We start from the raw sequence: 22,283 nt of genomic DNA on the forward strand, positions 1-22,283 counted from the left end.
CTTTGTTTGTTGGCGCTTCAGATTTACAAGATAAATACGGTTCAAAAGTTCCAAGAAATTTCCGGCCAAGCATCCACCATACAGTAATTAGACTGGATTTTCAGGCTGTGAGCCAAGAGAAAAATTGGCAAAACTTGCTTTTGAGTGGAGAGACGCTCGATGAGTTTGCGGTGGTGGTGCAGCGAAAGAAGGAGCGAAGCGGACAGAACCAGAATGCGAACCACCAGAGCCATCAGATCCAGAACTTTTCCTCCGCCTCGCTCAACACATCATCCGCGTCACGGTTGAACTCCTGGGTCGTGTCAATTTTTATCGAAATATTCGGTCGCTGGGACGTGGTCTCAGTCCAAGCACACAGTATGGTCCAAAAACACACACTTTGGAAGAGATTGAAAGGGTGGTATTCTTTGGCTGAAACTCGCGCAAAGACAAGGACAAGTTCTCGCTCGTAGTGTGGACTCCGTCAGCTGCGCCACGAATACTGTTTCTGGCGTTGAGGGTCGCAAGCAGCGAATTGCAGTATACTTTTAGTTGTGAGTGTTTGACACGAATGCCAAGAGAGAAGAACACCTACAACGGCCCATGCAAAAGAAAAAGAGGATATAAATGAACGTATTGCCGGCAACCGTGATCTGAACAAAAAAGTCAGCGACGACAAGGATTCAAGTTGGGAAAAGCTTACTGAGATGAGAGAAGCAATTGCGCATATACTGGCCAAAGTCAATCAGAGAAAATTCAACGCAGCACTAGGCACGAGAGAACCTGGTGATTAGGCCAGTATTGACAGCCCACATCATCTAGTTCATAGTCACAACGCGTACCGCGACTTTAAGCCGAAGAACGCACCAACTTCCTAATCATAGTGTCGGACCTAGAAAACAGCGTTAAGAAAAGACAAATTTCCAGATCCAACAATTACCGGTGGAAGCCAGTTCGAGAACTGTGAAGAAGCTTGCAAAGTGTCGCAGCTATAAGAACATCTCCCGCAGCTGCTAGCGAGTTGACCGTAATAGAGAGCGACTAGAATGTGTCAGTGAATGAGTTGCAGGCAACAAGAAATCCAGACCTTGAGTTCAGTCAACTCCGCGAAGGTTTGAAGTTGCAGACTTGAAGGCGGTGAGCTATGACCATGGGGCAAATGAACGAATTACGACAAAGCGACATAGGCTGGCGCCCACCAAGTTGAGTAGAGGGCGAAACGGGAGGTAACTATGACTGACCAAGAACAGAGCCTTGGCCCCGGTGTCAGCTTTCGAGGGGGTGAAGAACGACATACATACCGAATTCGCCCAAAACAAGTATAAGCTAATACAGGACTTGAGTTGAATGTACCAATACTTGGCCAAACAACTTACTGCGGCGCCGGTGAGCCAAGAATTGCGATTGCTGACTGGACGTCACGGTGTGTTAGTTGACATCATAAGAGACTCGCAAGGGCCACATACGCCTCCAAATGCGGACAGTCAGGAAGCTAGTCATCAAGGAGGTGGGTCGGCGATCCCGCCAATCGAGAAGAACGAACCTTTGGACGAGCAGAGCCGTAAGACCCTATCAAGCATCGTCTTGACATAGGACTTGGGAAAAAAATTGCAACGCACATTGAAAAGAACTTCGACCTTGTTTCACCGGTCAGTGATAGTCGCCAAGCACCGAACAAAAACTAACCAGTAAGCTCCTAATATACGAGATGAGAGGAAAGGAAGCATCGAAAATGAAGGTAAGCACCATACGATCTGAGAGAGTTCTATCGGATTGTCGTAGTTGGTAACGAGATAGGTGTAGACTGAAGGAGGTTTCATCGACGAGAGCAGCCAAAAAAACCAAGGACTCGCGAGTGTGTGAGATGAGACCCTGGTGGACCGTGTCGAAAACCATTACAGCAGCCACCTAAGCAAGCCTTTACTCCAGATCATCATTGAGCTCGAGCACATACCAGAAGTTTCAGTGGCCATCGGTCGTTCTGGTGGGTATAGTACCACCTTTTCAGAGATTAGCGATGAACAGACAGCGGCCCACAGTAAGTATACCAGGCCTGAACACAGGACACTTGAAGGATATAAGCTACGTTGGCTTAGCGAGGGTAACATTTCGTACCTCCGTGAAGCCTGCACTACCGGTTGAGCTGTTCGAAGAGAGAAGGGCACTGAAGCTCACCCTGCAGCAACCACAACACCGATGAATGCGGCCCCAAGTCTAGGCTAAGGTTAAGGGAAACGAGAGGAGGGAGGATCGACCAGCAACAAACGTATTGTCGAGATGGAAAACCATTGGGGGAAAGAAAGGCACTGATGGCCTTTTCAAAAAGCAAGCGGGCTTTTTAGACTCGTGGCGGGCGCGGCTTCTCAGCCTGAATAAGATGCCCCAGAAGCCGGCCTCATCGCGTTGACGAAAGCGAATTTGTGGTGGCGGACACCGACAAGTACCTTAAGCTCCGACGTCATAAATTGAAGGTACGTTGCTTTCTTTCTTTCTCTCTTTCTTTCCATTAGATGGAGGATACTTAGAGAAACCGGAGAAAACGAGTCTAGGGAACCGAATGGCGGAAGAAGCTGGCGCTGGAAGTTGGAAGCAAGAAGGTGTAGCGGAAGCTGGACGTAACGAGCCAGTCAACCACGAGTTTTCGAAAAGAATGCTCTTCTTTGTCAGTGGCGCTGGGTAGATGACGAGCTTTTCAGGCAAAGCGTCCCAGGTTCCTGAATGATTGTGAGCAAACAAAGTAACAAGTCACGCGTTCGTTTGTGATGCTTCCCCAAACCGATGTGTCGAGACCATCTGCGTTGCCGACTGCGAACCTTATTCCTCGTGCAAACAACCCAGTCCTTGCCAACAACCAATCGGGTCTCCCTCAGCAAAACTCCAAAGAGTTTTTGACCGCAATCGAAGAAGAGTGGAATAGAAAGATTGATGTTGAGCTTGAAGCATTGCTTGATGGCATGGTGGACCTCGTTGGTCTTGCCTCGATTGGCGACAAGGACAAGTTTCGCATAGCACAAGAGGCTTTCCAGGCCCAGTCACGTGCAGAATCTATGGTACTGCTTTTATCTAGTTTACTTTCGATTGTGACTGTTCTTCAGGTCCGTGCGGCCAACTCACTCTTGTCCATCACGCATTCAATGAAGCTTCTTCTCCTGCTCTCTGATGAGGCGCAGATCACAACGCGTCGCGATGAAGAAATAAAAGTCGTTCAGCAAGAGAAAGAGGCTGCTCGCGCCCAAGTCGTTGAATTGCTCGACCAACTCATTCAACGACCAGAATTGGAATACTGATAATCCAAACGAATACCATTAAACCGACGAATGCTAGGCTATATAGATAATGGTAGGGTATGGGCATGGATATGGTACAAGTGAAGTGTTGATGCTGACGAGGAAAGCAATGTCGACGAGAAAAAGGGAATGTGTTTGCAGGGGGATAGTACAACAAATTTCACGCTTTAGCGGAAAAGAACTTGAACGAGAGTCGTACCACGGGTGTGTCCGTCCGGGTCATCAGCGATCATAAAGAGAAAAATAGTAAGGAATTAAAAGTCTAGAGCCGACGTTTAGTTAACCGCACCACGGGAACTGCCCTACGAACCTCTAAGTAGTTGTGATGATGAAGCAGAGTATCTCAATGAAATGTCGTCCGAGGCAAGCTTGTCAGAATTTCCTAGGTGAATTGTACCACCCGCGCGATTACTGCGTTCTAATAGGTCCTCCCATTTGGAGGCCTTCTCTTGCTCTGTTAGACCTGCCGACTTCTGGCCCATCTCGCGGAAGGTCAATGGTTCCTGGGGTATTCTAGGGATGGAAGTTGCCCGTTGTTGGTGTTTCAATCGCTTTTGGTGTGAAGATGAAGATGGTGCACTGCTTGTTCGCCAGTTGTGGCGACCAAAGGTGTCGTCGTAAGCTCCAGATCTTTCGCTGACAGACGAAGTAGAACGTCTCGAAGGGGCGGGTCCGAGAGAAGTCAAGAGGCTTTCAACTCGAGGCCTGTCCATGACGGGTAACTGTTGCTTACGTGGAGAGAAGGCGTTGATGGGGGCTGCTGTCGAGAATTCCGGGATGCTGGGAGCATCACTTAACCGCCGTTCATTCGTGTGTACGTTGGGGGTGGGGAGCCGACGCGGGGGGGTGAGGGAGTGAAATAGGAATGTGTTCTTCTACTGGTGTTGCTACGAGCTTTGTGGGTGACCAAGTCGCTATTGGTTTCACATTGTCATCCAGTGACTGCGATCTGAAGTCGGATTCGAGCTTGTAAAGCTCTTTGGGAGGAAGGATATGCTTTCCGATGACGACGTTGGGCTGGTGAGGTAAAGGTGGGATTGCACTTTCTGCTTCGTATGATGAAGTGGAAGATCGACCGGAGCCAGTTGTTTTGTGGAAGTACTTGGAAGACGCGACATCTGAGGACGAAAGTGGGGAAGAAGACCGAGTGGTTGTACTTGTTCTCGGTTGTGACTGCGAAACGGGAATCGGAGGAGGCACTGGCAAAGTTCGAGCAGAGGGACGGTGCGTTACGCTCATTGACGTTCGAGATTCCATGAAGCGTGACAATGCTCCTGGCTCTTGAGAGTGACCATCCGAAGACATCGCCATGCGAGCTTCTAAAGATTGTTTTGGGGGCAATTGAGGAACCGGAGGCACATTATTTTGGGGCATCGGTGGCATTGGTGGCAAGGAGTCACGGTCGTATTTTTCCTTCAGTCCGCCAGTGCTTATGCGCTTCATCAGCTTCCATATTTTGTTGCCCCCACCAAGTGCTGGTTCAGACCGCCGAGAGCGTGGTTCGTTCGTAAAACTGGTTTCGTGAGCCATCTTGATGGGTGATCGCGGGAACTCTGGGTCATCCGCAGGACTTTCCTCAGTCCCGACACGACTGGCGCTCCGTGTTGATTTCTTTCGCCGATCGCTTTGTAAACTTGGACGGCCACGCAAGTCGTCATCGCCATCTTCACGCTTTTTTGACCAACGCTCACTAACTTTGCGTGTCAAAGTTCGTCCAACGCTGTTCTTCGCCCGACGCATGCCGTCTAGCGTGGGAAACGTGTTGGGCACACCATCCCAAGAGTCTTCTGGTCCACCTACTGCTATAATTCGCCCTGATGTAGAGCCAAAGACAGTATAATAAGGAGTCCCAAGTGCGGGAGATTCTTGACCCTGATGACTGCTCGGATGGCGTTCAAATGTTGGTGAAGTGGGAGAGTAATTCGGTGTTGTCTCTCTACTCCTTTTATACGCTGCAACGACGGCACCGGCCGGCGTCAGCGGCCCATTTCCGCCGTTAGGAGACTCGGATCCTGACATTTGCATTGTGTCCAGAGGCAAATCGAGACTGAGAGTTGGAGGAGCTTTCCGTGAGACAGACAATATTCGCGGCACCGGTGAAACTTCATTCGGCGTTGGCGTCGTTTGAGGTCTCTGAGCGCTGGATCGGCGACGTAGCACATTTTTGGGTCGCTTTTCCTTGTCCTTGTCTGGCGCAGACGTATGATGACCAACTAAAGCCAGTGCGACCTCTCGCTCAGTCTTTTCCACGGATCTGTGCTTCGCATATTCTCCACTCTTTCTTGCAACCAGACTAGGGTCAATTTGACGCGCATCCTCTCCTCGTCCTGTAGCGTCGTAATGTTTGCGACGGATTGAACGACTATCTGAACTGGGTCGCCTATTGTCCTGTTCACTAGTGCCCTCCTCCGAATCTGAATGCAAGCGCGCTACCGAAACTGGCTTAGAAAGTAAGCGCTTCATATCCAGAACCAACTCTGGTGTTTGCAGAGACCCTTGACGTTCAAGCCCACCCGTACCGCGCTCGGGAGTCCGCTGGCTTTGTTGAGAGACATATTGTGCGGGTGCCCGAAATGCAGCCGCCGTCAAAAGCTTAGCATGAGGGTCCGAGTTTTTGCGATGTCGATGTTGCATGGCCAAGGGAATGTGGGAGTTGGAGGGAGTAGAAGTCGATTTAGCACGGGGACTTGATGAAGAGGAAGTGGTAACCGGAGATGGTAATACGGGGCCATCTTCATGGGGGAAGGGGAGTTGTTGACACTCTCGGCTATGGGAAACTACAAGACAAAGTTTAGTGCACAACAACAACATAGAGGATGGAGGAAGAGAATCTGTTCCAACCCCAGCCATATGTATACCAATTAGTTAGCTTGAGGACAAGCGGGCAGGAAGTAGATAGAATACCCGCATCACCCTGAATAGGTTACTAGGCGGCGACGAGGCGACCAACGACACTACCCAGATATGGCAAGTCAAGTGGATACAGCCCTTGGCGGAGAGCAGAATCATACGGAGAAAGACGGAAGATCATATGGAGCAAGATGAAAATGCTTACCACCAAGTCGTTCCCGTTCACAGTCATCGCTTCTCTGTGGTTTCTCTGCATCATCCGAATTCTCTGGTGAAGCTTTGTTGGGACGTAACCCTTGACTGCCAGTTTGCGAGCCTGAGTTTGAACCAGTTGTTCCCAATGGTGACACTGTCGGCGGTGTCAATAAGACTGGCTTGATGAATGGACCCGAGGGGTGATAGGTTTTAAAGAAGACTCACGTGTGGACAGCTCAATTGAAGTTTCATGTCCAGATACCGCTGCTGAAGTTGTAGGGTTCATCGGACCGATCGCTCCGGTGTTGTTGGGACTGAGTGAAGTGGAAGTTGTGGCAGATTGAGGAAGGAGGGACTCGGGTGACACAGGCGATATTGGGGATCGTGCAGCACTGCGCTCTCTCCCTCGCGCGATAACTGCCCGAGCACTGGCAAACGTTTCTGGACGTATCGCTGACGCTGGAGAAACACTTCTTGAACTACTGCTGCTTCGAACAGTATTTTCTGAACCATTTGCTGCTCTACGAAGAGCAGCAGATGAAGGGGCGTATACAGAAAGTGCTCTTCCGGGTGTGACCGGCGGGGTCACAATGGAGGGTTGAGTCCGGGTCAGTGTCGAACTACGGAGCCGTCATACATGAGCTAAGGGAATAACCAGTCCACTTACCTCTCTGCTACCTTTTCCACACTCTCGCTGGACTCAGGTAAGGCCAATGCTTCTGAGAGCATGCTGCATTTCGACCAATCAGCACAAGCACACAAAGATAAAATTGGAAGCTGACCGGCCATTTGCCCTTCCCACACTAGTATTTGTTGACCCTGGTGGTCGTTTCACGGAAGAAGATGGGACCCTACTATTGCTGGAAGCTGACGCTATGCTTGAAGTCCGTGACCGAGGAACAACTAATTCAGGCTTGGACGATGAGGAAGACGTTGTTCGAACTCTGAGCGAAGGTTGCACTTGTTTTTGGGCGGAAGCCGCAGTGGCTCGTGAGAGAGACGAATTTTTAGAGGGTAGATGCTTCGTTGTGGATGTGGTCGTTGCGGCAGACGATTTAGAGGAAGAAACCGTCCTTGTGCGACTGGAAGAAGGGGCATTGGTGGTGACAGAACGCGCTGAAATGACTGCACTAGGTGGTCGCAATTGTGAGCGAGGTGGAGGCTCAGGAGCAGCCATGGCTGTTGGACCACGAGAGAGGGTTATCAGCGTGGAGCCAGTTCGATTTGCAAAAAAACCGAGTCGTGGTCGGATGTCAAGTAACTTGTGTGTCAGAGACTGAAAACGTCGTGGTCGTTCGTTGGTATCGTGCAAATGGCGTGAAAACTGTGAGGAACAAAAGAGTGGTGGATGAAAAGAGCGGGTAGAGTTTTTACGGAATGAATTGAGACGTGTTACACTCGACGCGCCAATAATTGATCGCACCTCAAGCTTACGTACTTCTTCGACTCATGCTCCGATCGAACGATCGAAGACCGACGACTGATGCCCAGTTTTTCTGCAGTTAAATTGCTCTCAGTAGACGCACAACGACTAACCTCGTCCTCGGAGTTTCTCCGGAAGAAGATGGTTCAATGTGACAAGCACCCCCACGAATAGATTATTTGGAGGTCTACCAACCGGTATAACGCGAAATGTAATCCTAGATTGTCCATAAAGTCATCACAAGAACAGCGTAGATGCCATGACAGATGCAAAGAGTGAAGCAACAATGGGCCAAACCCTTGTGTATGATGAAGAAGGTCCAAGGGCAACAGCAGCACTTGAGCCTGAGGTGGACGGCGCGCTGGAAGCAACGCTGCGTGTTGGCGAACTGAGTGAAGCAGGTTTAGAAGTACCTGAGCTTCCTCCTGGTACGATTGACGAAGGGGCAGGGGCTACGCTTGAAGGAAGGCCTGATGGAGGGTTGGAGTTGCCAGTATTTGTGGTGTTAAAGGTGGGGGCTGCAACTGCCTTTGAAGGGTCAACAAGCGCGCCTTTTCCCCAGAGGACCGGCTGTCCATCAGCTCCCTTCTCAGTCTCAGTTGCTTCGACAGTTGACCCATCCGCCCCAGTTATGGTAAAACGCGTGGTCCAGGTGAAGTTGCTCGTTCCAGGTGCAGTGAATTGGTAGAAGTAGATTGCAGCATTCGGAGTAACCTGAGGACCAAGATATAAACTGATTCAATTAATGGGCGAGGAACTCACCTCCGGGCAGGTATAATCGAAAACACCGGTTTTCGTGCCATCTTGTCCCGTTGCTACGGCTTCATGGCAGAGTCAGGAGAGCTTTGATTGTCAGAGTTTTAGGCGCACTGGTGATATGAATCATGGCCTCATTAGACCCAGTCATAAGTTCGATGGCCATGTTCGACCAAGCAGTAGATGACCCAGAGTCAGAGTCACCCGCCCAGCTGATATGGCACGTAGAACCCTGCGCAAATTTATCACCAGGCCCAGGCGCGTTGGGAGTGACGATGGCGAGGGCACGGGAGGCGAAAATGGCGGTGAGAAGGACGGAGGAGAACATGTTTTTGGGAGGACTGGAGAAGTGTAAGATGAGATGAAAGAGAAAAAAAAAGTAGCCAGTACCTCGTCGGGATTATGAGGGCAGTATTTATGGTGTTGAAACGAGCGACAGAAAGAGAGGGACAAGAGCAGGGGTCTGTCACGTCGTTGAATATCGACGACATGATGCATCAGCATCGCCTTTTTTTTGAATATTTTAAATATATTTTTATGTAGACTTTCTGAAGTTACTCGTGATGAATCTTGAAAGCAAGCAAGTGAGAATGCGGGAGAACATGTAAAAAACAAACCTCGTGTGCCAGCTGAATCCATTCGGTCAGTGCCCTCGTGTACTCGTCTCGCCCGGGATCAACTGGAATGTCTGGATGCCACAATACCAACGATGAGAATCTCGCGGCGGGTTTCAATGTTCGTAAAGCTTCTTCAACAACAACTTCCCGCTCTTCGTCATCAATCTGGGCAGCACTACCCCGCGTCGCTCGGGCTTGCCTCGACTTTGGTACGATTTTTGGCTTTGTTGTTACCTTGGTTTTGGACACGTCGCCATTGAAAATAACTCCAGTGTAGCCTTCAGGTAGCACCAACTTGAGACCGTGCATGGCCCTCCCTCGAAAAGTCGCCATTAGTCGCGTCGTGGCTTCAGCGATATCTCCCTGTAGCTCTTGATCCCCCGCCACAACACCGCAGTCCACCTCCATTTCCTCTTCCTGGCTTTCTGGTGTCGGTCTCGCAATAATTTCCGGTGCTGCTTCGACAAGAAAATATGTCGAAACAGGGGCTGGACCGTCGTGTTCGATGTTGAAGGGCATGAGATTGGGCGTAGCAAGTGGTGGCATTGTCCAAAGACGCGAAACGTAACGCTCTGTCACAAATCACGAGGCTCGACTGTCAGCTTCGACAGATATATGAAGCTTCATAGTCCGAGTCTGCCGCAAGTCTCGGATTTCATTTGGTCATCAGCTATCATCATGAACTGGGGTCAATCGACATGTCTCCGGGCTCTATCGTAGCGCGACTCGCCGCTCTCCGCTGTTCATGCATAGCCTTGCGTTCCTCTGCCTTGGCCATCAACACAGTAATCTCAGCCTCCAATTTTTCCTACATGAAGTTTAGCTGCAGGTAACAACAAAAAAGGAGAAAACCCACCATCTGAGTGTCAAGGTGCGATTTATCAAATATGGAATATGAAGCAGGGGGTGCTGATGCATATTTTTCGCCTGCTATGGGTCAACAAGTTTGAATAGGTATAGCTTGATTTTCACCAAAAGCAGCGTGCGTGAATACAGCGGCCATAAGCTCATGGTTCCGACGATATCTTGTCATGGCTAATGCTTTTGTGGTGATACTGCTTTCGTACTCGTCTGGAACATGACTTGGTAAGCAAATCACCCAGACCGATAGCAATGACTGACCGCCGGATTCCTCTTCGTCTGCTCGGGGTGGAAGCTAGAAATGAATGGTAGAAACACAGACAGCAAATGTTCTTGGAAGAAACCACCACTCACGCCTTGCCTTGCGACGCGGTCGTGCTCCCGTCTTCGCTGCTCAAGCCTAGCCATATTATTGTTTTGCTGAGCGAGCATTTGCTGCGAATTGAACTGCATTGGCATCGTGGGTCTATCTAACGGGCCTGCCGCGTTGACTTTCTGGCCCGCCTTTTCTCCAAGAACGTAGACGCCCTCTGATCCAACGGGGCGTAATGGATATTCCCGGACTGGCTGATTCATATGGGCAGCTTGGATGGCTGCAAGATGAGATGCATAAGTTGAAACGAGAGAGACGGAGATTTTCGTACGAGCAGTTGGGCCATGACTGTAGTGAACCAGCCAAAGCTGAGAATATCCGCCACGGATGAGACGAAATCGTCTACGAACACGAGCTGCCCCAATGGTATTGTCTTGTCCAGGCACAAATCCATATTTGACTTCGTGCACTTCCAATTCCTGTCGCAATTGAGTTGATCGTATGGGGAATAGACTCTCAGAACTTTATTTGCTCCCGCATTCACGACTCCTTTACTTTCTGGTGCTTGGTAGCGAATCCCGTCGATGGGGAATGGGGCTTGATTGGATACGTGTACCAGATAAATTTCGCCATCTGTACGCGTAAGTTGACGCGCAGCATTCGATTAGAACAATTACCAGCTGGTCTATCAATGTACCCCCACTGGAATGGTGTCTGTGCGGCAATTTGGTGACCACGTTGTAACAGATTCAACGCTACAGTAGATTCAGAGGGGTGTCCTGCAGTTCAGCATCGAATACCCGTCTCCATCGTCATTTCTGAGTGGACAGCAAGGACTTGCGGGAACCGGAGACAAAGGCCTTCGGCCGAGCCGTTCGATGGCTGTTGGAAGGAAGCCATTGTACGGGTCACAAACCATGTGAGCGTGACACACTCTCTCCAGCTTTTCATCAACTTTCTACTTCAAAAAATTATTATTATTCTACATAGCTGACAATTCCACTTGTAGTCTGAATGTCTGTCGTCGATTGGCGGCGCCCCAATGTAAAACGTCTCAAGTACTAGGCAAAAGCGTTCCACGTCACACACCGACGTCTGACTGAAGTGGATGACCTGCGTCGGCTGCCACACTGACGTTAACAAATTTGCCTGGATGCCTCTTTCTCTGAGTTGCTGACCAAAGGGTTACTGATGTCAATGTGTTTTTAGTTCATAAGTAGTTCAGTGAGGACGAATACTAGCATGGATTCTCTTCTCTCGAAATTGGAAACTGCGGTCGGGGTTGCAGCCACTGAGCACTAGCGATCAGGGCTTGAGATTTAATTATCGCATATTAATCACTCCGTAAATGCATCAACTGCCACTCTTGTCCAACAGCTTCGAGTTGGTTATAGCTGGCTTTAGCTATGCTGCCCTGTCTTCCCGCCCACCATGCTGCTCCCCACCATCGCATTATCTCTACCCTCAGAAATATGGCTCCAGGTTGCCCAGCATCTTCCACCGACAGAGGTCGGTAACATGTACCCGCTCAACAGCCAGTGGTGCGCATGTTGCATTTTTGGTTCAACAAACCGCTCATTCATTCCGAATAGGTTCGAGATTGCCATGAATGCGCGGTACCAACACACCAGCTTTGCCTTCCTTGGACGGCCAATGCTCAGAATTTTAACTCGACTACGGTGTGTAGCGGTTGGTTCCACAAAACCAAAGTTAATCGTTGCTCAGTGACCCGGCGGTAGCTCAAAGAGTCAGAACACTACACATCCATCCTTATTTCGTGAAAGAAGTCGAGGAACAGACGGGAATCCTTATAACAACCCATTGTCGACGCAAATTCAAGATAGGGGGCTTTCTACGTCTCGGACGCTGCGCTCGTACTCCACTGAGCATACAAGAACTTGTTCCGATGATGGTGGAAGTCGTTTCTGGTCTACCCAACCTCACTGCATTCAACATCGCCTGGAATGGCCTTGAAACTATCCACGACCTGCCAGTGCCAATCCTTGTCGCCGCATTTCGCCCTTCTCTTCTCCGTTTGACGGTGGAAATATCGCTGGAGAAGACCGTGAAATTACTGGCGCATACCGCTCGGCTGGAGAATCTTGAAGAACTCGATTTGTTCATTCGGCTCGATCATCTCTATTCAGACGAGGCTTATAAGCAGATCCTCGTCAGTCACGTTGCACCTGCTATAAATCGACTGCACAAGACCCTCCAAAAACTCTCATTACGATTATGCGAGCCGATGGATGTTGCTCCCTTGTTTGATTCTTTACAAGTCCTTCCCTTTCTGGAGTCAGTGGCTATCTCGATTCCACTTGCGCGACCCCACCTTGGCGATCCGTCGGGTCTAGGAAATTTCTTTGAACGCCAGCGCAACACGCTGAGAAATGTCGCCCTCCGCTCTTCAGACCTCAGTGGAGATGGGCTTGTTTCACATGACGGCCCTCTCTCCGAGTGGGTCAATGATGCACTCTCATTTGTTGCGGGTCCCACTCATTTACGCTCGCTGGACATAAGCCTAACGTTGTTCCCTTTGGAAGCAGCAGCGCTTTGTCTGGGTCTATTCGCACGCTCCCTAACATCCCTTACCCTCACTGGTCGACAGCTAACTTATGATTCTGTTGACGAGCTTCTCGGTGCCGTTCGACGCGGCAGAGAACTGCAGAAACTCCGTCTTGGGACTGTCACACTTTCCCCAGAACTGATCGATCTTATCGCGGAGAAACTCCCTGCTCTCGAGCGATTGGACCTGACGATTCACGAAGTTGTTGGCTCTGAAGGTGAACTGCTATATCTCGAGCACAAAGGCGACCAGATTCAAAGCTTTCTTTCGGAGATGGAACAGCGTAGATACCCGGAATGGAGCTTACATAAACTGGCACTATCGTGGACCTCGTTTCCCTTTCAAGTTCCCTACGCTTCAATTTTCGCGGAGTGTATACCTTCCTTGCTAAGAGTTTGATCCATCATTGTAGTAGAATTCTTAGGAATTGCGATTTTCGCGCCATGGAAGGCTTTATCTTCAAAGCAGTTCCCGAGCTCGAAGGGGCATGTGACAGGATGCGGACCAAGACACAATTGTCGGATAGAGATGCGAAGAAAGCCAACTTTTGGCGGAACGGGACTGAGATAGTGTCAGTTCATCGAGTCCAGTGGCAGACGAGCATATGTACCGCTTGACAGCAGGAAGAAGGTTCTGGTTCAGTTTTCCGGAAATCGCGGTGGATTTGAACTTGGTCAAGTCAACGACAGCATGGTCGGAAGAAAATAGTCGATTTGGCCGAGGAGAAATTGGGATCGGAAGAGAAATTGGCGATTGCATTGAATGGACAGGTGCTAGACGAGCTCTTTTGAGTGGTCGATGGTTGATTACTTCAGAATAAGAGACATCGGCGGGAGATTCGAGAGGGCGTTTGAGGGTGGTTTGAGGAAGAATGTCAACATACTGGTCTAAATATATTGAGGGTTCGCCACGGACCGAGGTGTGGTTTACCATCGAGAACATAGTCAGAAATCGGGACAGGAAATTGTTCAACGAGACATTTAGAAATCCACGATGAGTGGCGAACCTATGAATGTTAGAGGATGCTGGATCACGTGTTTGCCCTACAATGAGAGACATAGATAGCAGTTTTGAGAGCATGGGGTCGCCTTTACCCACGCAAAAGCAAACATTGACGTGCATGAAATCGGATTTGGAGTTGGGTTGAACAACGGAGCCACCATGACGGACTGATGCGTAGGTGAGTTGACAGCCATTCGATGTATAGACTAACCGAATTCCTCACGAATGGAATCATCGACAGAGCGAGAAAAGAACGCTAGGATACCACGGAAGAGCATGTTGAGTGCGGTGATTGACAGTAACAGGCTGTCACAACGGAAGCAAAGCTGGGATTTGATAACTGATCCAGGCTTGTCTGCAGACGCCCATGGACTTTGACGGGCAGCAACACTATGCAGCCCCAAGATGGCCACCTCCTCAGCAAGCCCCTCCAACTCAATACCCCACTGGACAATTCATGCATCGATCCAGTAGTTTCTCTCTCGCTCAATATCGGTTCGTTGTCTGTTGCTTCACCGACCAACTTGTCTCCCATTGCGCCGCCATCTGGAGCACTGAGTCCAGCCACTCCCATCAGCCCGGCCTACGGAAACCATCTCCACCCCTTCCAATTCAACCCAGACGCGGAAGCGTCGTTCGAACACGATGTAAATGTCACCCATTCACAATCGTCAACTTTACCGCGAAAACGCAGCTTTTCATCTGACCCGGCGCCCAATTCTCGTGCCCACACTCCCAATATAACAACGCCGGCACTCCGAATCACGACCGACACCGAAACACTTTCGCCTCGTCCCCTCTCTCCCGTCAGCGCCAATCCAACCAGCGCTGGTTACGAGGACATGGAAATGGGTCTGAGTGTCGCATATGACGCTAGCAGCTCGCCGGTGGATGGTAGCAGTGGCAGCGGCGACGACGCAAAAATTCCAGTTCCCAGTCTCGTTGCCAACATGGGTTCACTGAACAAGCCGATGGCCACCAACAACTTCGTCACCAAGCTTTATCAGATGATTAATGATCCCAAATCCTCCCATTTCATTGCATGGACGGAACTTGGCACTTCCTTTGTCGTCAGCAATGTCGGAGAATTCAGTCGTAGCATCCTCGGCAGCCATTTTAAGCACAATAACGCACGTTTTCATTTTTACCTTGGTTGTTGGAATTTCATCGCTCATTGCCTCTCAGTTCTCTAGTTTTGTCCGCCAGCTTAACATGTATGGCTTCCACAAAATTAATCGCACTCCCCGGGCACAACGGACTACATCTGATGCGCAGACTTGGGAGTTTTCACATCACAAGTTTCTACGGGGTCGCCCTGACCTTCTCGATGAGATAAAACGCAAGGCGTTGGAGCCTGACCCAGGCCTGAAGCATCGTGTAGAGCTGCCGGGAGAGGTGCGTTTTTTGTTTGCAAGAAATCAAATCCGTTCTGATCGCTCTTAGGTTGCCGCTCAGCTAGCTGCCATGCGTGAAGAAAACCAGCGCATGTGGGATCAACTCAGTGCTGAACGTCGTCGTGCAGACAAACTCGTTTCAGTCGTGAGCCGGCTCTGGGATGTCGTCGGCAAAGGGTTTGGTGCAGGAAGCGGTCAGTATGATTATTCTGCTAGTTATTATCCTGCTAATCCCCGCATTTAGTTCCCGCTTTCCCTATGGAACTGCTTGAACCGAATATTTTTGTGACTTCTCCTCGCGGTTACGAGTCAAATTCTCCGGCAGGCGAATACTCCCACCCACCTCCACCCCATCACGCCCCCTCCCACTCATTGTCACGACAGCAGAGCTTCCAACATATGACATTCGCTCATGGCCGGGAGACGGGCTCTCCAATGCCAGCTTCTCCAAGTTCGATTGCGATGGATATGTTCGATGATTCGGAGCCTCGAAAGCGACCGCGGATGATGCCCACTGAGGAAACCCATCCAAATGGTAGTCCTCATCCACACCATTCAGCCAGCGTAGACTCCCTGTCACCACCCAAGCCACGTGCCAGTCGCGCACGAAGCGACAGTGCTCCCCTTGGCTATGCCATCCCTCCCAATAACCTTGGGCCTTCTTGGCCAACACCAACGGGTGGGGGTCGTCCCCGAAGCGGGAGTGGACTGTCTCACATGGGTGCGGGTCGTGGCTCTATGCCCATTGGCATGGGAGGAGGAATGCCCAATAACGCACCCAGTCGTTGACCAAAGGGCCAACACTTTTATTATCTTGGACTCATGTCCCTTAGACGGACTCGTTCGCTCTCCCCTTCCTCCCTTTGTTATCCATTTCGATCTGTATCTACCCTTACCCGTTCCTCGCTCGTCAACCCTTCACTTTCCTTGTTTGGAGGAGGTATGGCGACACTATAGCATGTAGAATCCTGTACTACCAGTGGAAACAAAAAAGCACCAAGTCTTTGTATTAGTGTTACACGACAGAAGAGTTGCCAGAAGTCGCATCATCTGGATTGGTCCAAACGTTGGCCTCAAGATCGGATGGTAAGAACTTCTGTTGGGGAACTTCGGAGGGCAAAAGCCCAAAAGAGGCAGGGTCCTGAGCCGCTGCGACACCCAATGCATCGAGGAGTAAGCTATACGTTGTTCTCTCATAGTGAATGCATCCTTCATATTCCCGCACTCACTCGTTTTCAGCTTGGAGTTTGTTTAATTTCTCAATCGCCAAGTCCAATTCTCGCAGGTATGCTTGCTGTTTCTATTGAAAGGTATTCATTAAGATCACGTGTTTAAGGAAAGGCATACCACCGTCACACGGTCGTATCTATCGCGCATCATGTTGAATCTATGACTGGGAGTGAGTGAAAGCGAGAGCTCAGAAACCGAGACCGCCACTTCTCTCGAATTTTCGACTTTTGGAACGGATTAGGCTTTTTTTCGAATACCCAGGGTTAATGACGGGCGACAACTACAGAGCAGATTGAACCAACCACATAGGGAATCCCAGAGTTTATCGAGGACAACGTTTCCGGCGGAGGAGTAGCATCACGGTCGGCGTTGACAGGGTTCACTAGAAGCCGAAAACGGTGTTGGGAGGTCTTGCCCGTTGACCATGCAGCGTCGTTGTTGTTGTTCTTTGGGGGCATGAAGTCAAAAGGCGGCGTTTCCAAATGAGGGTGATGCGATTTGTGATTGACTGGTGATTACTAACTTATTGGTGAGATCATTCCGATCGATGGCTGTACTCTACCCTTCTATGTATGGAAATAATCTGCATTTTCATAATGTCTAGGGTTAAGAGGTCAAGGAACTTGCCAGCTAGCGGGGCGAGGCATGAGCCACCGCTAGCGTTAGATAAGCTAGCGTGGGGGCACTCGGCCAAAGCCGACCCTGACATCATCCTTTAGCGGCTGACATCATTTCAGCGCTTGCTCGACACCACCATATTGTGTGGCTTCAAGACTTTTTTGCGCGTTCCCCGCCCACCCTCCTCACGTGCTTTTGGGGGGGTCCGGCTGCTCGCTTATGGCATCGGTTCCCACCCAGTGGTGCATCGTGCTGGCCGCAGGCTGCCCCCGAGTTTTGTCTCCCGCCCAGAGCTGCCTAAGTTGCCCTCTTGTGGTTGGGAGCTCCTCGGTGAGCGTCTCCTTTTTCCCGGAGTTGCCTAAGTTGCACTCTCGGGGCGGAGCGTCTCATTGTGGCCTTGTGGCCAAGCCTGGCACATTGATACCTATGTATCATGCGCTTATGCGCTCATACATGAATTTTTGCCTCCCCCGTCTCTTTGGAGATTTACGTATTCATATTCCCTACCTACCTACATGTACTACTCCCGACGGCCAGGCACGACGAGCTAGCTTATAGTCCTGATATCTTTTATATTGACATCTAAGATTCTGTGCAAGCCTAAAATAATCAAGGGAAGGTAAAAAATAGAAATATAGGTGCAATTATAAAATTCAAGACCCTACTAGGGAATACCAAGTATGACATATGTGATCATTGCCTATTTAGGCAGTGATATATGGCCTATCCCAGAAGGAAGTAGCAACATTAAGATACTTGAAGCAAGTCTAGTAGCTGATACAAGCCTTGACTTGCCTATTATATGAAAACTGGCTATTGTTGAAATAAGTATACAATGATACTATTAAAATATATGACAAGACTGACTAATATGATTGGATAACTAATGTTAGATGCAAGCCTTATATCACCTTGGAATTCTGGAAATATTGGGCTGCACTACTTTATAACTATAATCAAAATAATTAGCACCAAATCAAACATTTAAGGCAAGCTGGGGATACCAACTAACCAGCACCATATACATTGATGTTATTATTATCACAAATAATCCTAGTGACCTCTCTGTCCTCATAGCCTTGGGCAACTATGGCTGCATAAAGTATTGTTCTCGACTAGCGCCTTTCCTGGGACGACTCAATCTGCTGTCCCTGTTGGTTGGCCAGGTGTTGGAGCATGTGATGACTCATGAGCTTCATTCAAACCCTCCGAAAAACTGGGACGATGTGCAAACTGTTGTTACGTGGTATCAACAAGTGATAGCACAAACGATAGAGATCTTGGAGAATGTCACGGATAAGACCCGGCCCGTCCGCTCCGGCGCTGGTGTCGGGCCATCGCGGGCCCGTAGCACGCAGCACATGACGACGGGGAACATGCGCCCCAGTAGGAGGAACGCACATGTGGGAAGCATGTGACCGAGAACGACGTGTTGAGCCGTCGCCGAGCCCAACTTCGATACAGTACATATAGCTGCATCTATGCAAAAGATGTGGGTACCATCCCAAGGGGGTAATGCAAAAGATGTTGTGACAGATGTATTTCATGAATTTCTCACTGGAATCAAGAGATATGACTAATATAAGAATACATATAGGAAGATAAATCACCTTTTCTTTGGGCCAAATTGTCAGGGGAACCTCCCTTTCGGCCCCTCGGAGATGCCTCCGATTCCGGTCCGACTCCGGTTCCGTCTCCGGTCTGGCCCTCCATCTCGCCCGCACAATCACCGATCCGTCAACGCCCTCCCAACGGTCGCCCTGGGACCTTGCCTGCGACGCCGCCCAAGCCTTCTGTGCCCGACAGCGGCAGCTACGGACAAGCAGTATATAGTCAGCTCCCTAGCAGGCGGACCCTTAGAGTTTCTTCTCTTTGGATCCTCCCCTGCTAGGTCAGCTTCATTTGTATTTGCTTACCAATGTTCACGCTTTGGATCCTCCCCTGCTAGGACCTTGATCTCAGGCCTCCGGGGTTGCCCTTACAGCAGAAGAAACTCTCTACGGGATCAACCAGACAAGATTGCTAGGTTCGGCGCTGACTCAGGCTCGGAATACAAGTCCGTTCCGCCCTCGTCACCGCCCCTACCACTTGTCCCCTCCTCCTCTGTCACTCCTGTCATCCCCGCACCTGTCATGCCTTCCGGAGCTACTCCTGACGCTGACACTCGGCTGGATGCACTCGAGGCGAAAATCGACCACCTAACTGAGGCCCTTACTCTTCTCACCACCCAGGCTTCCGCTGCCGCTGCCGCCGCTAATACTGCTGGCGGACCCCAAACAACACCACCCCCGGAGACGTCAATTCCGACTCCGACTCCGGTTCAGGGCGATTCCGAGGCCCTCTTTGGCGACATCAACCTCGCCTCAAAATTGGTCTTGCGACCAAACCCTCCGTTCACCTTCAACGGCGATCGGAAACGCGGCCGCGCGTTTCTCTATGCGGTCTGCACCTACGCCCGCCTTGCCCCTGAGGCCGTGGTCAACGGAGAGGCGAGCGAGGAAAAGGCCGTCCGCTATGCCATGTCGTTTATGGCAGAAGGACCCGCTCAGCAATGGGCGGAGCGCCACGGAAGCAAAGCCCCCGTTTCCGTTTCCGTCCTGGGGCTCGTTTGTTCCGAGTTCCGACTCCGGTTCGTCGAGGAGAATGAGCAAGATCATGCTCTCTCCAAACTGGAGACTTCCGCCTATCACATGGGCACAAAGGATGTCTACCAGTACACCCGACGACTTCGAGGACCTGATGGACCTCGCCGGATTCAAGACGCGTTGGTCAAGGTGACCAAGTTCCGCCACGGACTTGACCCCCTGATCAACAACGGAATCACGTCCTCGAATGACCCCCCGGACCTCCGGGACTACCTTAGCTGGCGCACCCGGGCCTTCCGTCAATACGAGGCCCTGGTCCGGGCCAAGCTGATCAAGTCAGCCGCCCCCAAGACGCCTGGCGGTTTGATTCGGACTCCGTTTCCGGTCAACCGCATCCCGGCTCCGGCCCCTTTCCGCCCGGTGGCTCCAGTCGTGCCACCGCGGCCCGCGCCCCGCTCCGGTGCCTCCAGCTCCCGTCCCCATGGAGTTGGATCGCACTAGGGCTCGGGGTGCCCCTCGTCGCGCCTGCTTCAGGTGCGGCGACCCAAACCATCTCGCCCGGGATTGCCCCCCCGGACGTCCGCTCAATGGACATCCTCGACGAGGTGATCCAACAACTCGGTGACGAGATGTTAGCGGAGTTGATCGCCCGCTACACGGACACAGCTGCCCTGCCGGAGACGGCAGTGGAGTCGATGGCCGGAGAGGATTTTGTCCCCGCGACGAGTGACTGGTGTGCCCTTCGTTGCGTCCATAAATCGTTTCGCTTGTTTGTATGACAAATCAATTCCTTTGCCCTACAACGAGCCTGAAACGAAAGACATACCCCCCCCGCCCCGTTTCGACTCCGTCTCCGACTCCGCCCGCGACTCCGGTCATCGTCCCCGCCGCCTCACTGCCTGGGAAAAGAAATTGCCCAAGCAATACACCGTCGCTGCCTCCCCTGGAGTGAACTCCCTCCACCTCCCGTTGGAGCTAGAGTCCACCACCAGTGCGTTGAAGCTCTCCCTTTCTGGGCTTGTTGACTGTGGTGCCACCTCCGACTTCATTGACACGAACTACGTCGCTCGGAATGGCATTCCGGTCCGCACCCTGGCGCAACCGATTCCGGTCTTCAACGTCGATGGCACTCCGAATGATGCTGGCTCCATCAACCAGATCGCGGACTTGGTCTTACGCTACAAAGGCCATTCCGAGCGTGTTCAACTTGCCGTCACCCATCTTGGTAAACAAGACCTCATCCTGGGGTACTCCTGGCTGCGGAAGCATAACCCAGAGATCGATTGGGAAACCAAGGAGGTCAAGATGACGCGGTGCCCTCGCGGCTGCTCCACTTGCCGCGAGGAGGAACACGTTGAACGGACTGAGCTACGGCGACTCCGGCTGCTCCAGAAGCGACTCCGCTCCGGCCCGTTCCCCTCGGTCTGCACCATGGACCTTTCTGGGTCTGATGACGGAGACGATTCCGTCTCTGGTGACGACTCCGGCCTGCCTGATTTGACGCCGGACTCCGACGACGACGATGACGATGGTCAGCTTGAAGATGGTGACCGCATCTTCTACACCTCGTTCCGCCCCTCGGAGGAGATACGCGCTGGCAGTACTGTCTCGCAACACCTGGCCGAAGCCTTCGCCAGGAACTCTGCCCCTCCGCCCTCCGACATCCCGGACTGGGCTAAGGAGTTCCAGGACGTCTTCAACAAGGAGTCTTTCGACACGCTCCCGGAACGGAGAACCTGGGACCACGCCATTGAACTCGTCCCCGACGCTAAGCCGACCAACTGCAAGGTGTACCCCATCTCGCCCCTTGAGCAACGCGAGCTCGACGCGTTCATCGAGGAAGGGCTGTCGACGGGCCGGATTCGCCCCTCCAAGTCTCCGATGGCGTCTCCGGTCTTCTTTGTCAAAAAGAAGGATGGCGGACTCCGTTTTGTCCAGGACTATCGGGCCCTCAACGCGATGACCGTCAAAAACCGGTACCCCCTTCTGCTGATCAACGACCTCATCAACCGGCTCAAAGGCGCTCGCTACTTCACCAAACTCGATGTTCGTTGGGGCTTCAACAATGTCCGGATCAAGGAAGGTGACGAGTGGAAGGCAGCTTTCCGGACTAACCGAGGCCTGTTCGAGCCCTTGGTGATGTATTTCGGCCTGACAAACTCTCCCGCGACGTTCCAAACGATGATGAATGATATTTTCCAGGACCTCATCCTTTCCGGAGACGTCATGATCTACCTGGACGACATCCTGATCGCCCATTCCGACCTCCGGAAACACCGACAGATCGTCCAGGAGGTCTTACGCCGACTCCGGGAGCATAAGTTGTACCTCCGAGCGGAGAAGTGCGACTTCGAAAAATCGTCAATCGAATACCTCGGAGTCATCATCTCCCACAACCACGTCGAAATGGACCCCGTCAAGGTCGCAGGCGTCTCCGCTTGGCCGACTCCGGACAACAAGAAGGATGTTCAACAGTTCCTTGGGTTCGCTAATTTCTACCGCAGGTTCATTCGGGACTTCTCGGCCCTCGCGTCCTCTCTTTGCGCTCACCAAGAAGGACCAGCAATGGACTTGGGGCGATGCGGAGGCCTCCGCGTTCCAAGCGAT

General features: G+C 51.3%; 9 protein-coding genes across 9 annotated transcripts; 3 read left to right on the forward strand and 6 right to left on the reverse strand.

Moving 5' to 3' along the window:
* Nucleotides 1-232: 232 nt before the first annotated feature.
* Nucleotides 233-2,268, reverse strand: MIND_00326100 (uncharacterized protein; the record flags this gene model as incomplete). The annotated part of the gene is made up of 22 exons (XM_037360117.1): nt 233-328; nt 379-524; nt 575-632; nt 683-710; nt 763-797; nt 847-871; nt 920-1,020; nt 1,067-1,106; nt 1,152-1,215; nt 1,281-1,305; nt 1,356-1,390; nt 1,446-1,471; nt 1,523-1,548; nt 1,599-1,616; nt 1,666-1,675; nt 1,726-1,783; nt 1,833-1,887; nt 1,934-1,979; nt 2,028-2,046; nt 2,095-2,105; nt 2,155-2,193; nt 2,246-2,268. The coding sequence occupies 22 exons, from the start codon at nt 2,266-2,268 to the stop codon at nt 233-235; spliced, it is 984 nt and encodes a 327-aa protein (XP_037223002.1).
* A 473-nt stretch (nt 2,269-2,741) lies between these two features.
* Nucleotides 2,742-3,266, forward strand: MIND_00326200 (uncharacterized protein; the record flags this gene model as incomplete). The annotated part of the gene is made up of 2 exons (XM_037360118.1): nt 2,742-3,029; nt 3,075-3,266. The coding sequence occupies 2 exons, from the start codon at nt 2,742-2,744 to the stop codon at nt 3,264-3,266; spliced, it is 480 nt and encodes a 159-aa protein (XP_037223003.1).
* Nucleotides 3,267-3,520: 254 nt separating this feature from the next.
* MIND_00326300 (uncharacterized protein) lies at nt 3,521-7,488 on the reverse strand (the record flags this gene model as incomplete). The annotated part of the gene is made up of 7 exons (XM_037360119.1): nt 3,521-3,528; nt 3,577-4,141; nt 4,194-6,043; nt 6,322-6,465; nt 6,537-6,931; nt 6,979-7,041; nt 7,094-7,488. The coding sequence occupies 7 exons, from the start codon at nt 7,486-7,488 to the stop codon at nt 3,521-3,523; spliced, it is 3,420 nt and encodes a 1,139-aa protein (XP_037223004.1).
* Nucleotides 7,489-7,971: 483 nt separating this feature from the next.
* Nucleotides 7,972-8,981, reverse strand: MIND_00326400 (uncharacterized protein; the record flags this gene model as incomplete). Its single annotated transcript, XM_037360120.1, has 4 exons — nt 7,972-8,448; nt 8,497-8,555; nt 8,605-8,831; nt 8,881-8,981. 4 exons carry the CDS (start codon nt 8,979-8,981, stop codon nt 7,972-7,974), a joined length of 864 nt encoding a protein of 287 aa, XP_037223005.1.
* Nucleotides 8,982-9,783: 802 nt separating this feature from the next.
* On the reverse strand, nt 9,784-11,187 carry MIND_00326500 (Zn-dependent exopeptidase; the record flags this gene model as incomplete). Its single annotated transcript, XM_037360121.1, has 8 exons — nt 11,082-11,187; nt 10,959-11,036; nt 10,805-10,914; nt 10,323-10,760; nt 10,230-10,263; nt 10,080-10,178; nt 9,964-10,034; nt 9,784-9,915 (listed from the first exon to the last, which is right to left on the reverse strand). The coding sequence occupies exons 1-8, from the start codon at nt 11,179-11,181 to the stop codon at nt 9,784-9,786; spliced, it is 1,062 nt and encodes a 353-aa protein (XP_037223006.1). The 5' UTR covers nt 11,182-11,187.
* A 525-nt stretch (nt 11,188-11,712) lies between these two features.
* MIND_00326600 (Polygalacturonase 3) lies at nt 11,713-13,246 on the forward strand (the record flags this gene model as incomplete). The annotated part of the gene is made up of 3 exons (XM_037360122.1): nt 11,713-11,822; nt 11,874-11,960; nt 12,007-13,246. 3 exons carry the CDS (start codon nt 11,713-11,715, stop codon nt 13,244-13,246), a joined length of 1,437 nt encoding a protein of 478 aa, XP_037223007.1.
* Nucleotides 13,198-14,127, reverse strand: MIND_00326700 (BRCT domain-containing protein; the record flags this gene model as incomplete). Its single annotated transcript, XM_037360123.1, has 5 exons — nt 13,198-13,408; nt 13,458-13,734; nt 13,778-13,853; nt 13,895-14,016; nt 14,061-14,127. 5 exons carry the CDS (start codon nt 14,125-14,127, stop codon nt 13,198-13,200), a joined length of 753 nt encoding a protein of 250 aa, XP_037223008.1.
* A 934-nt stretch (nt 14,128-15,061) lies between these two features.
* On the forward strand, nt 15,062-16,032 carry MIND_00326800 (HSF-DOMAIN domain-containing protein; the record flags this gene model as incomplete). The annotated part of the gene is made up of 3 exons (XM_037360124.1): nt 15,062-15,244; nt 15,293-15,437; nt 15,488-16,032. The coding sequence occupies 3 exons, from the start codon at nt 15,062-15,064 to the stop codon at nt 16,030-16,032; spliced, it is 873 nt and encodes a 290-aa protein (XP_037223009.1).
* Nucleotides 16,033-16,258: 226 nt separating this feature from the next.
* On the reverse strand, nt 16,259-16,931 carry MIND_00326900 (uncharacterized protein; the record flags this gene model as incomplete). The annotated part of the gene is made up of 5 exons (XM_037360125.1): nt 16,259-16,421; nt 16,473-16,543; nt 16,591-16,630; nt 16,681-16,715; nt 16,776-16,931. 5 exons carry the CDS (start codon nt 16,929-16,931, stop codon nt 16,259-16,261), a joined length of 465 nt encoding a protein of 154 aa, XP_037223010.1.
* Between the last annotated feature and the right edge of the window lie 5,352 nt (nt 16,932-22,283).

Source organism: Mycena indigotica (assembly GCF_014461135.1).
Source record: "Mycena indigotica strain 171206Taipei chromosome Unknown Mind.scaff0003, whole genome shotgun sequence".
Taxonomy (NCBI): Eukaryota; Fungi; Basidiomycota; class Agaricomycetes; order Agaricales; family Mycenaceae; genus Mycena; species Mycena indigotica.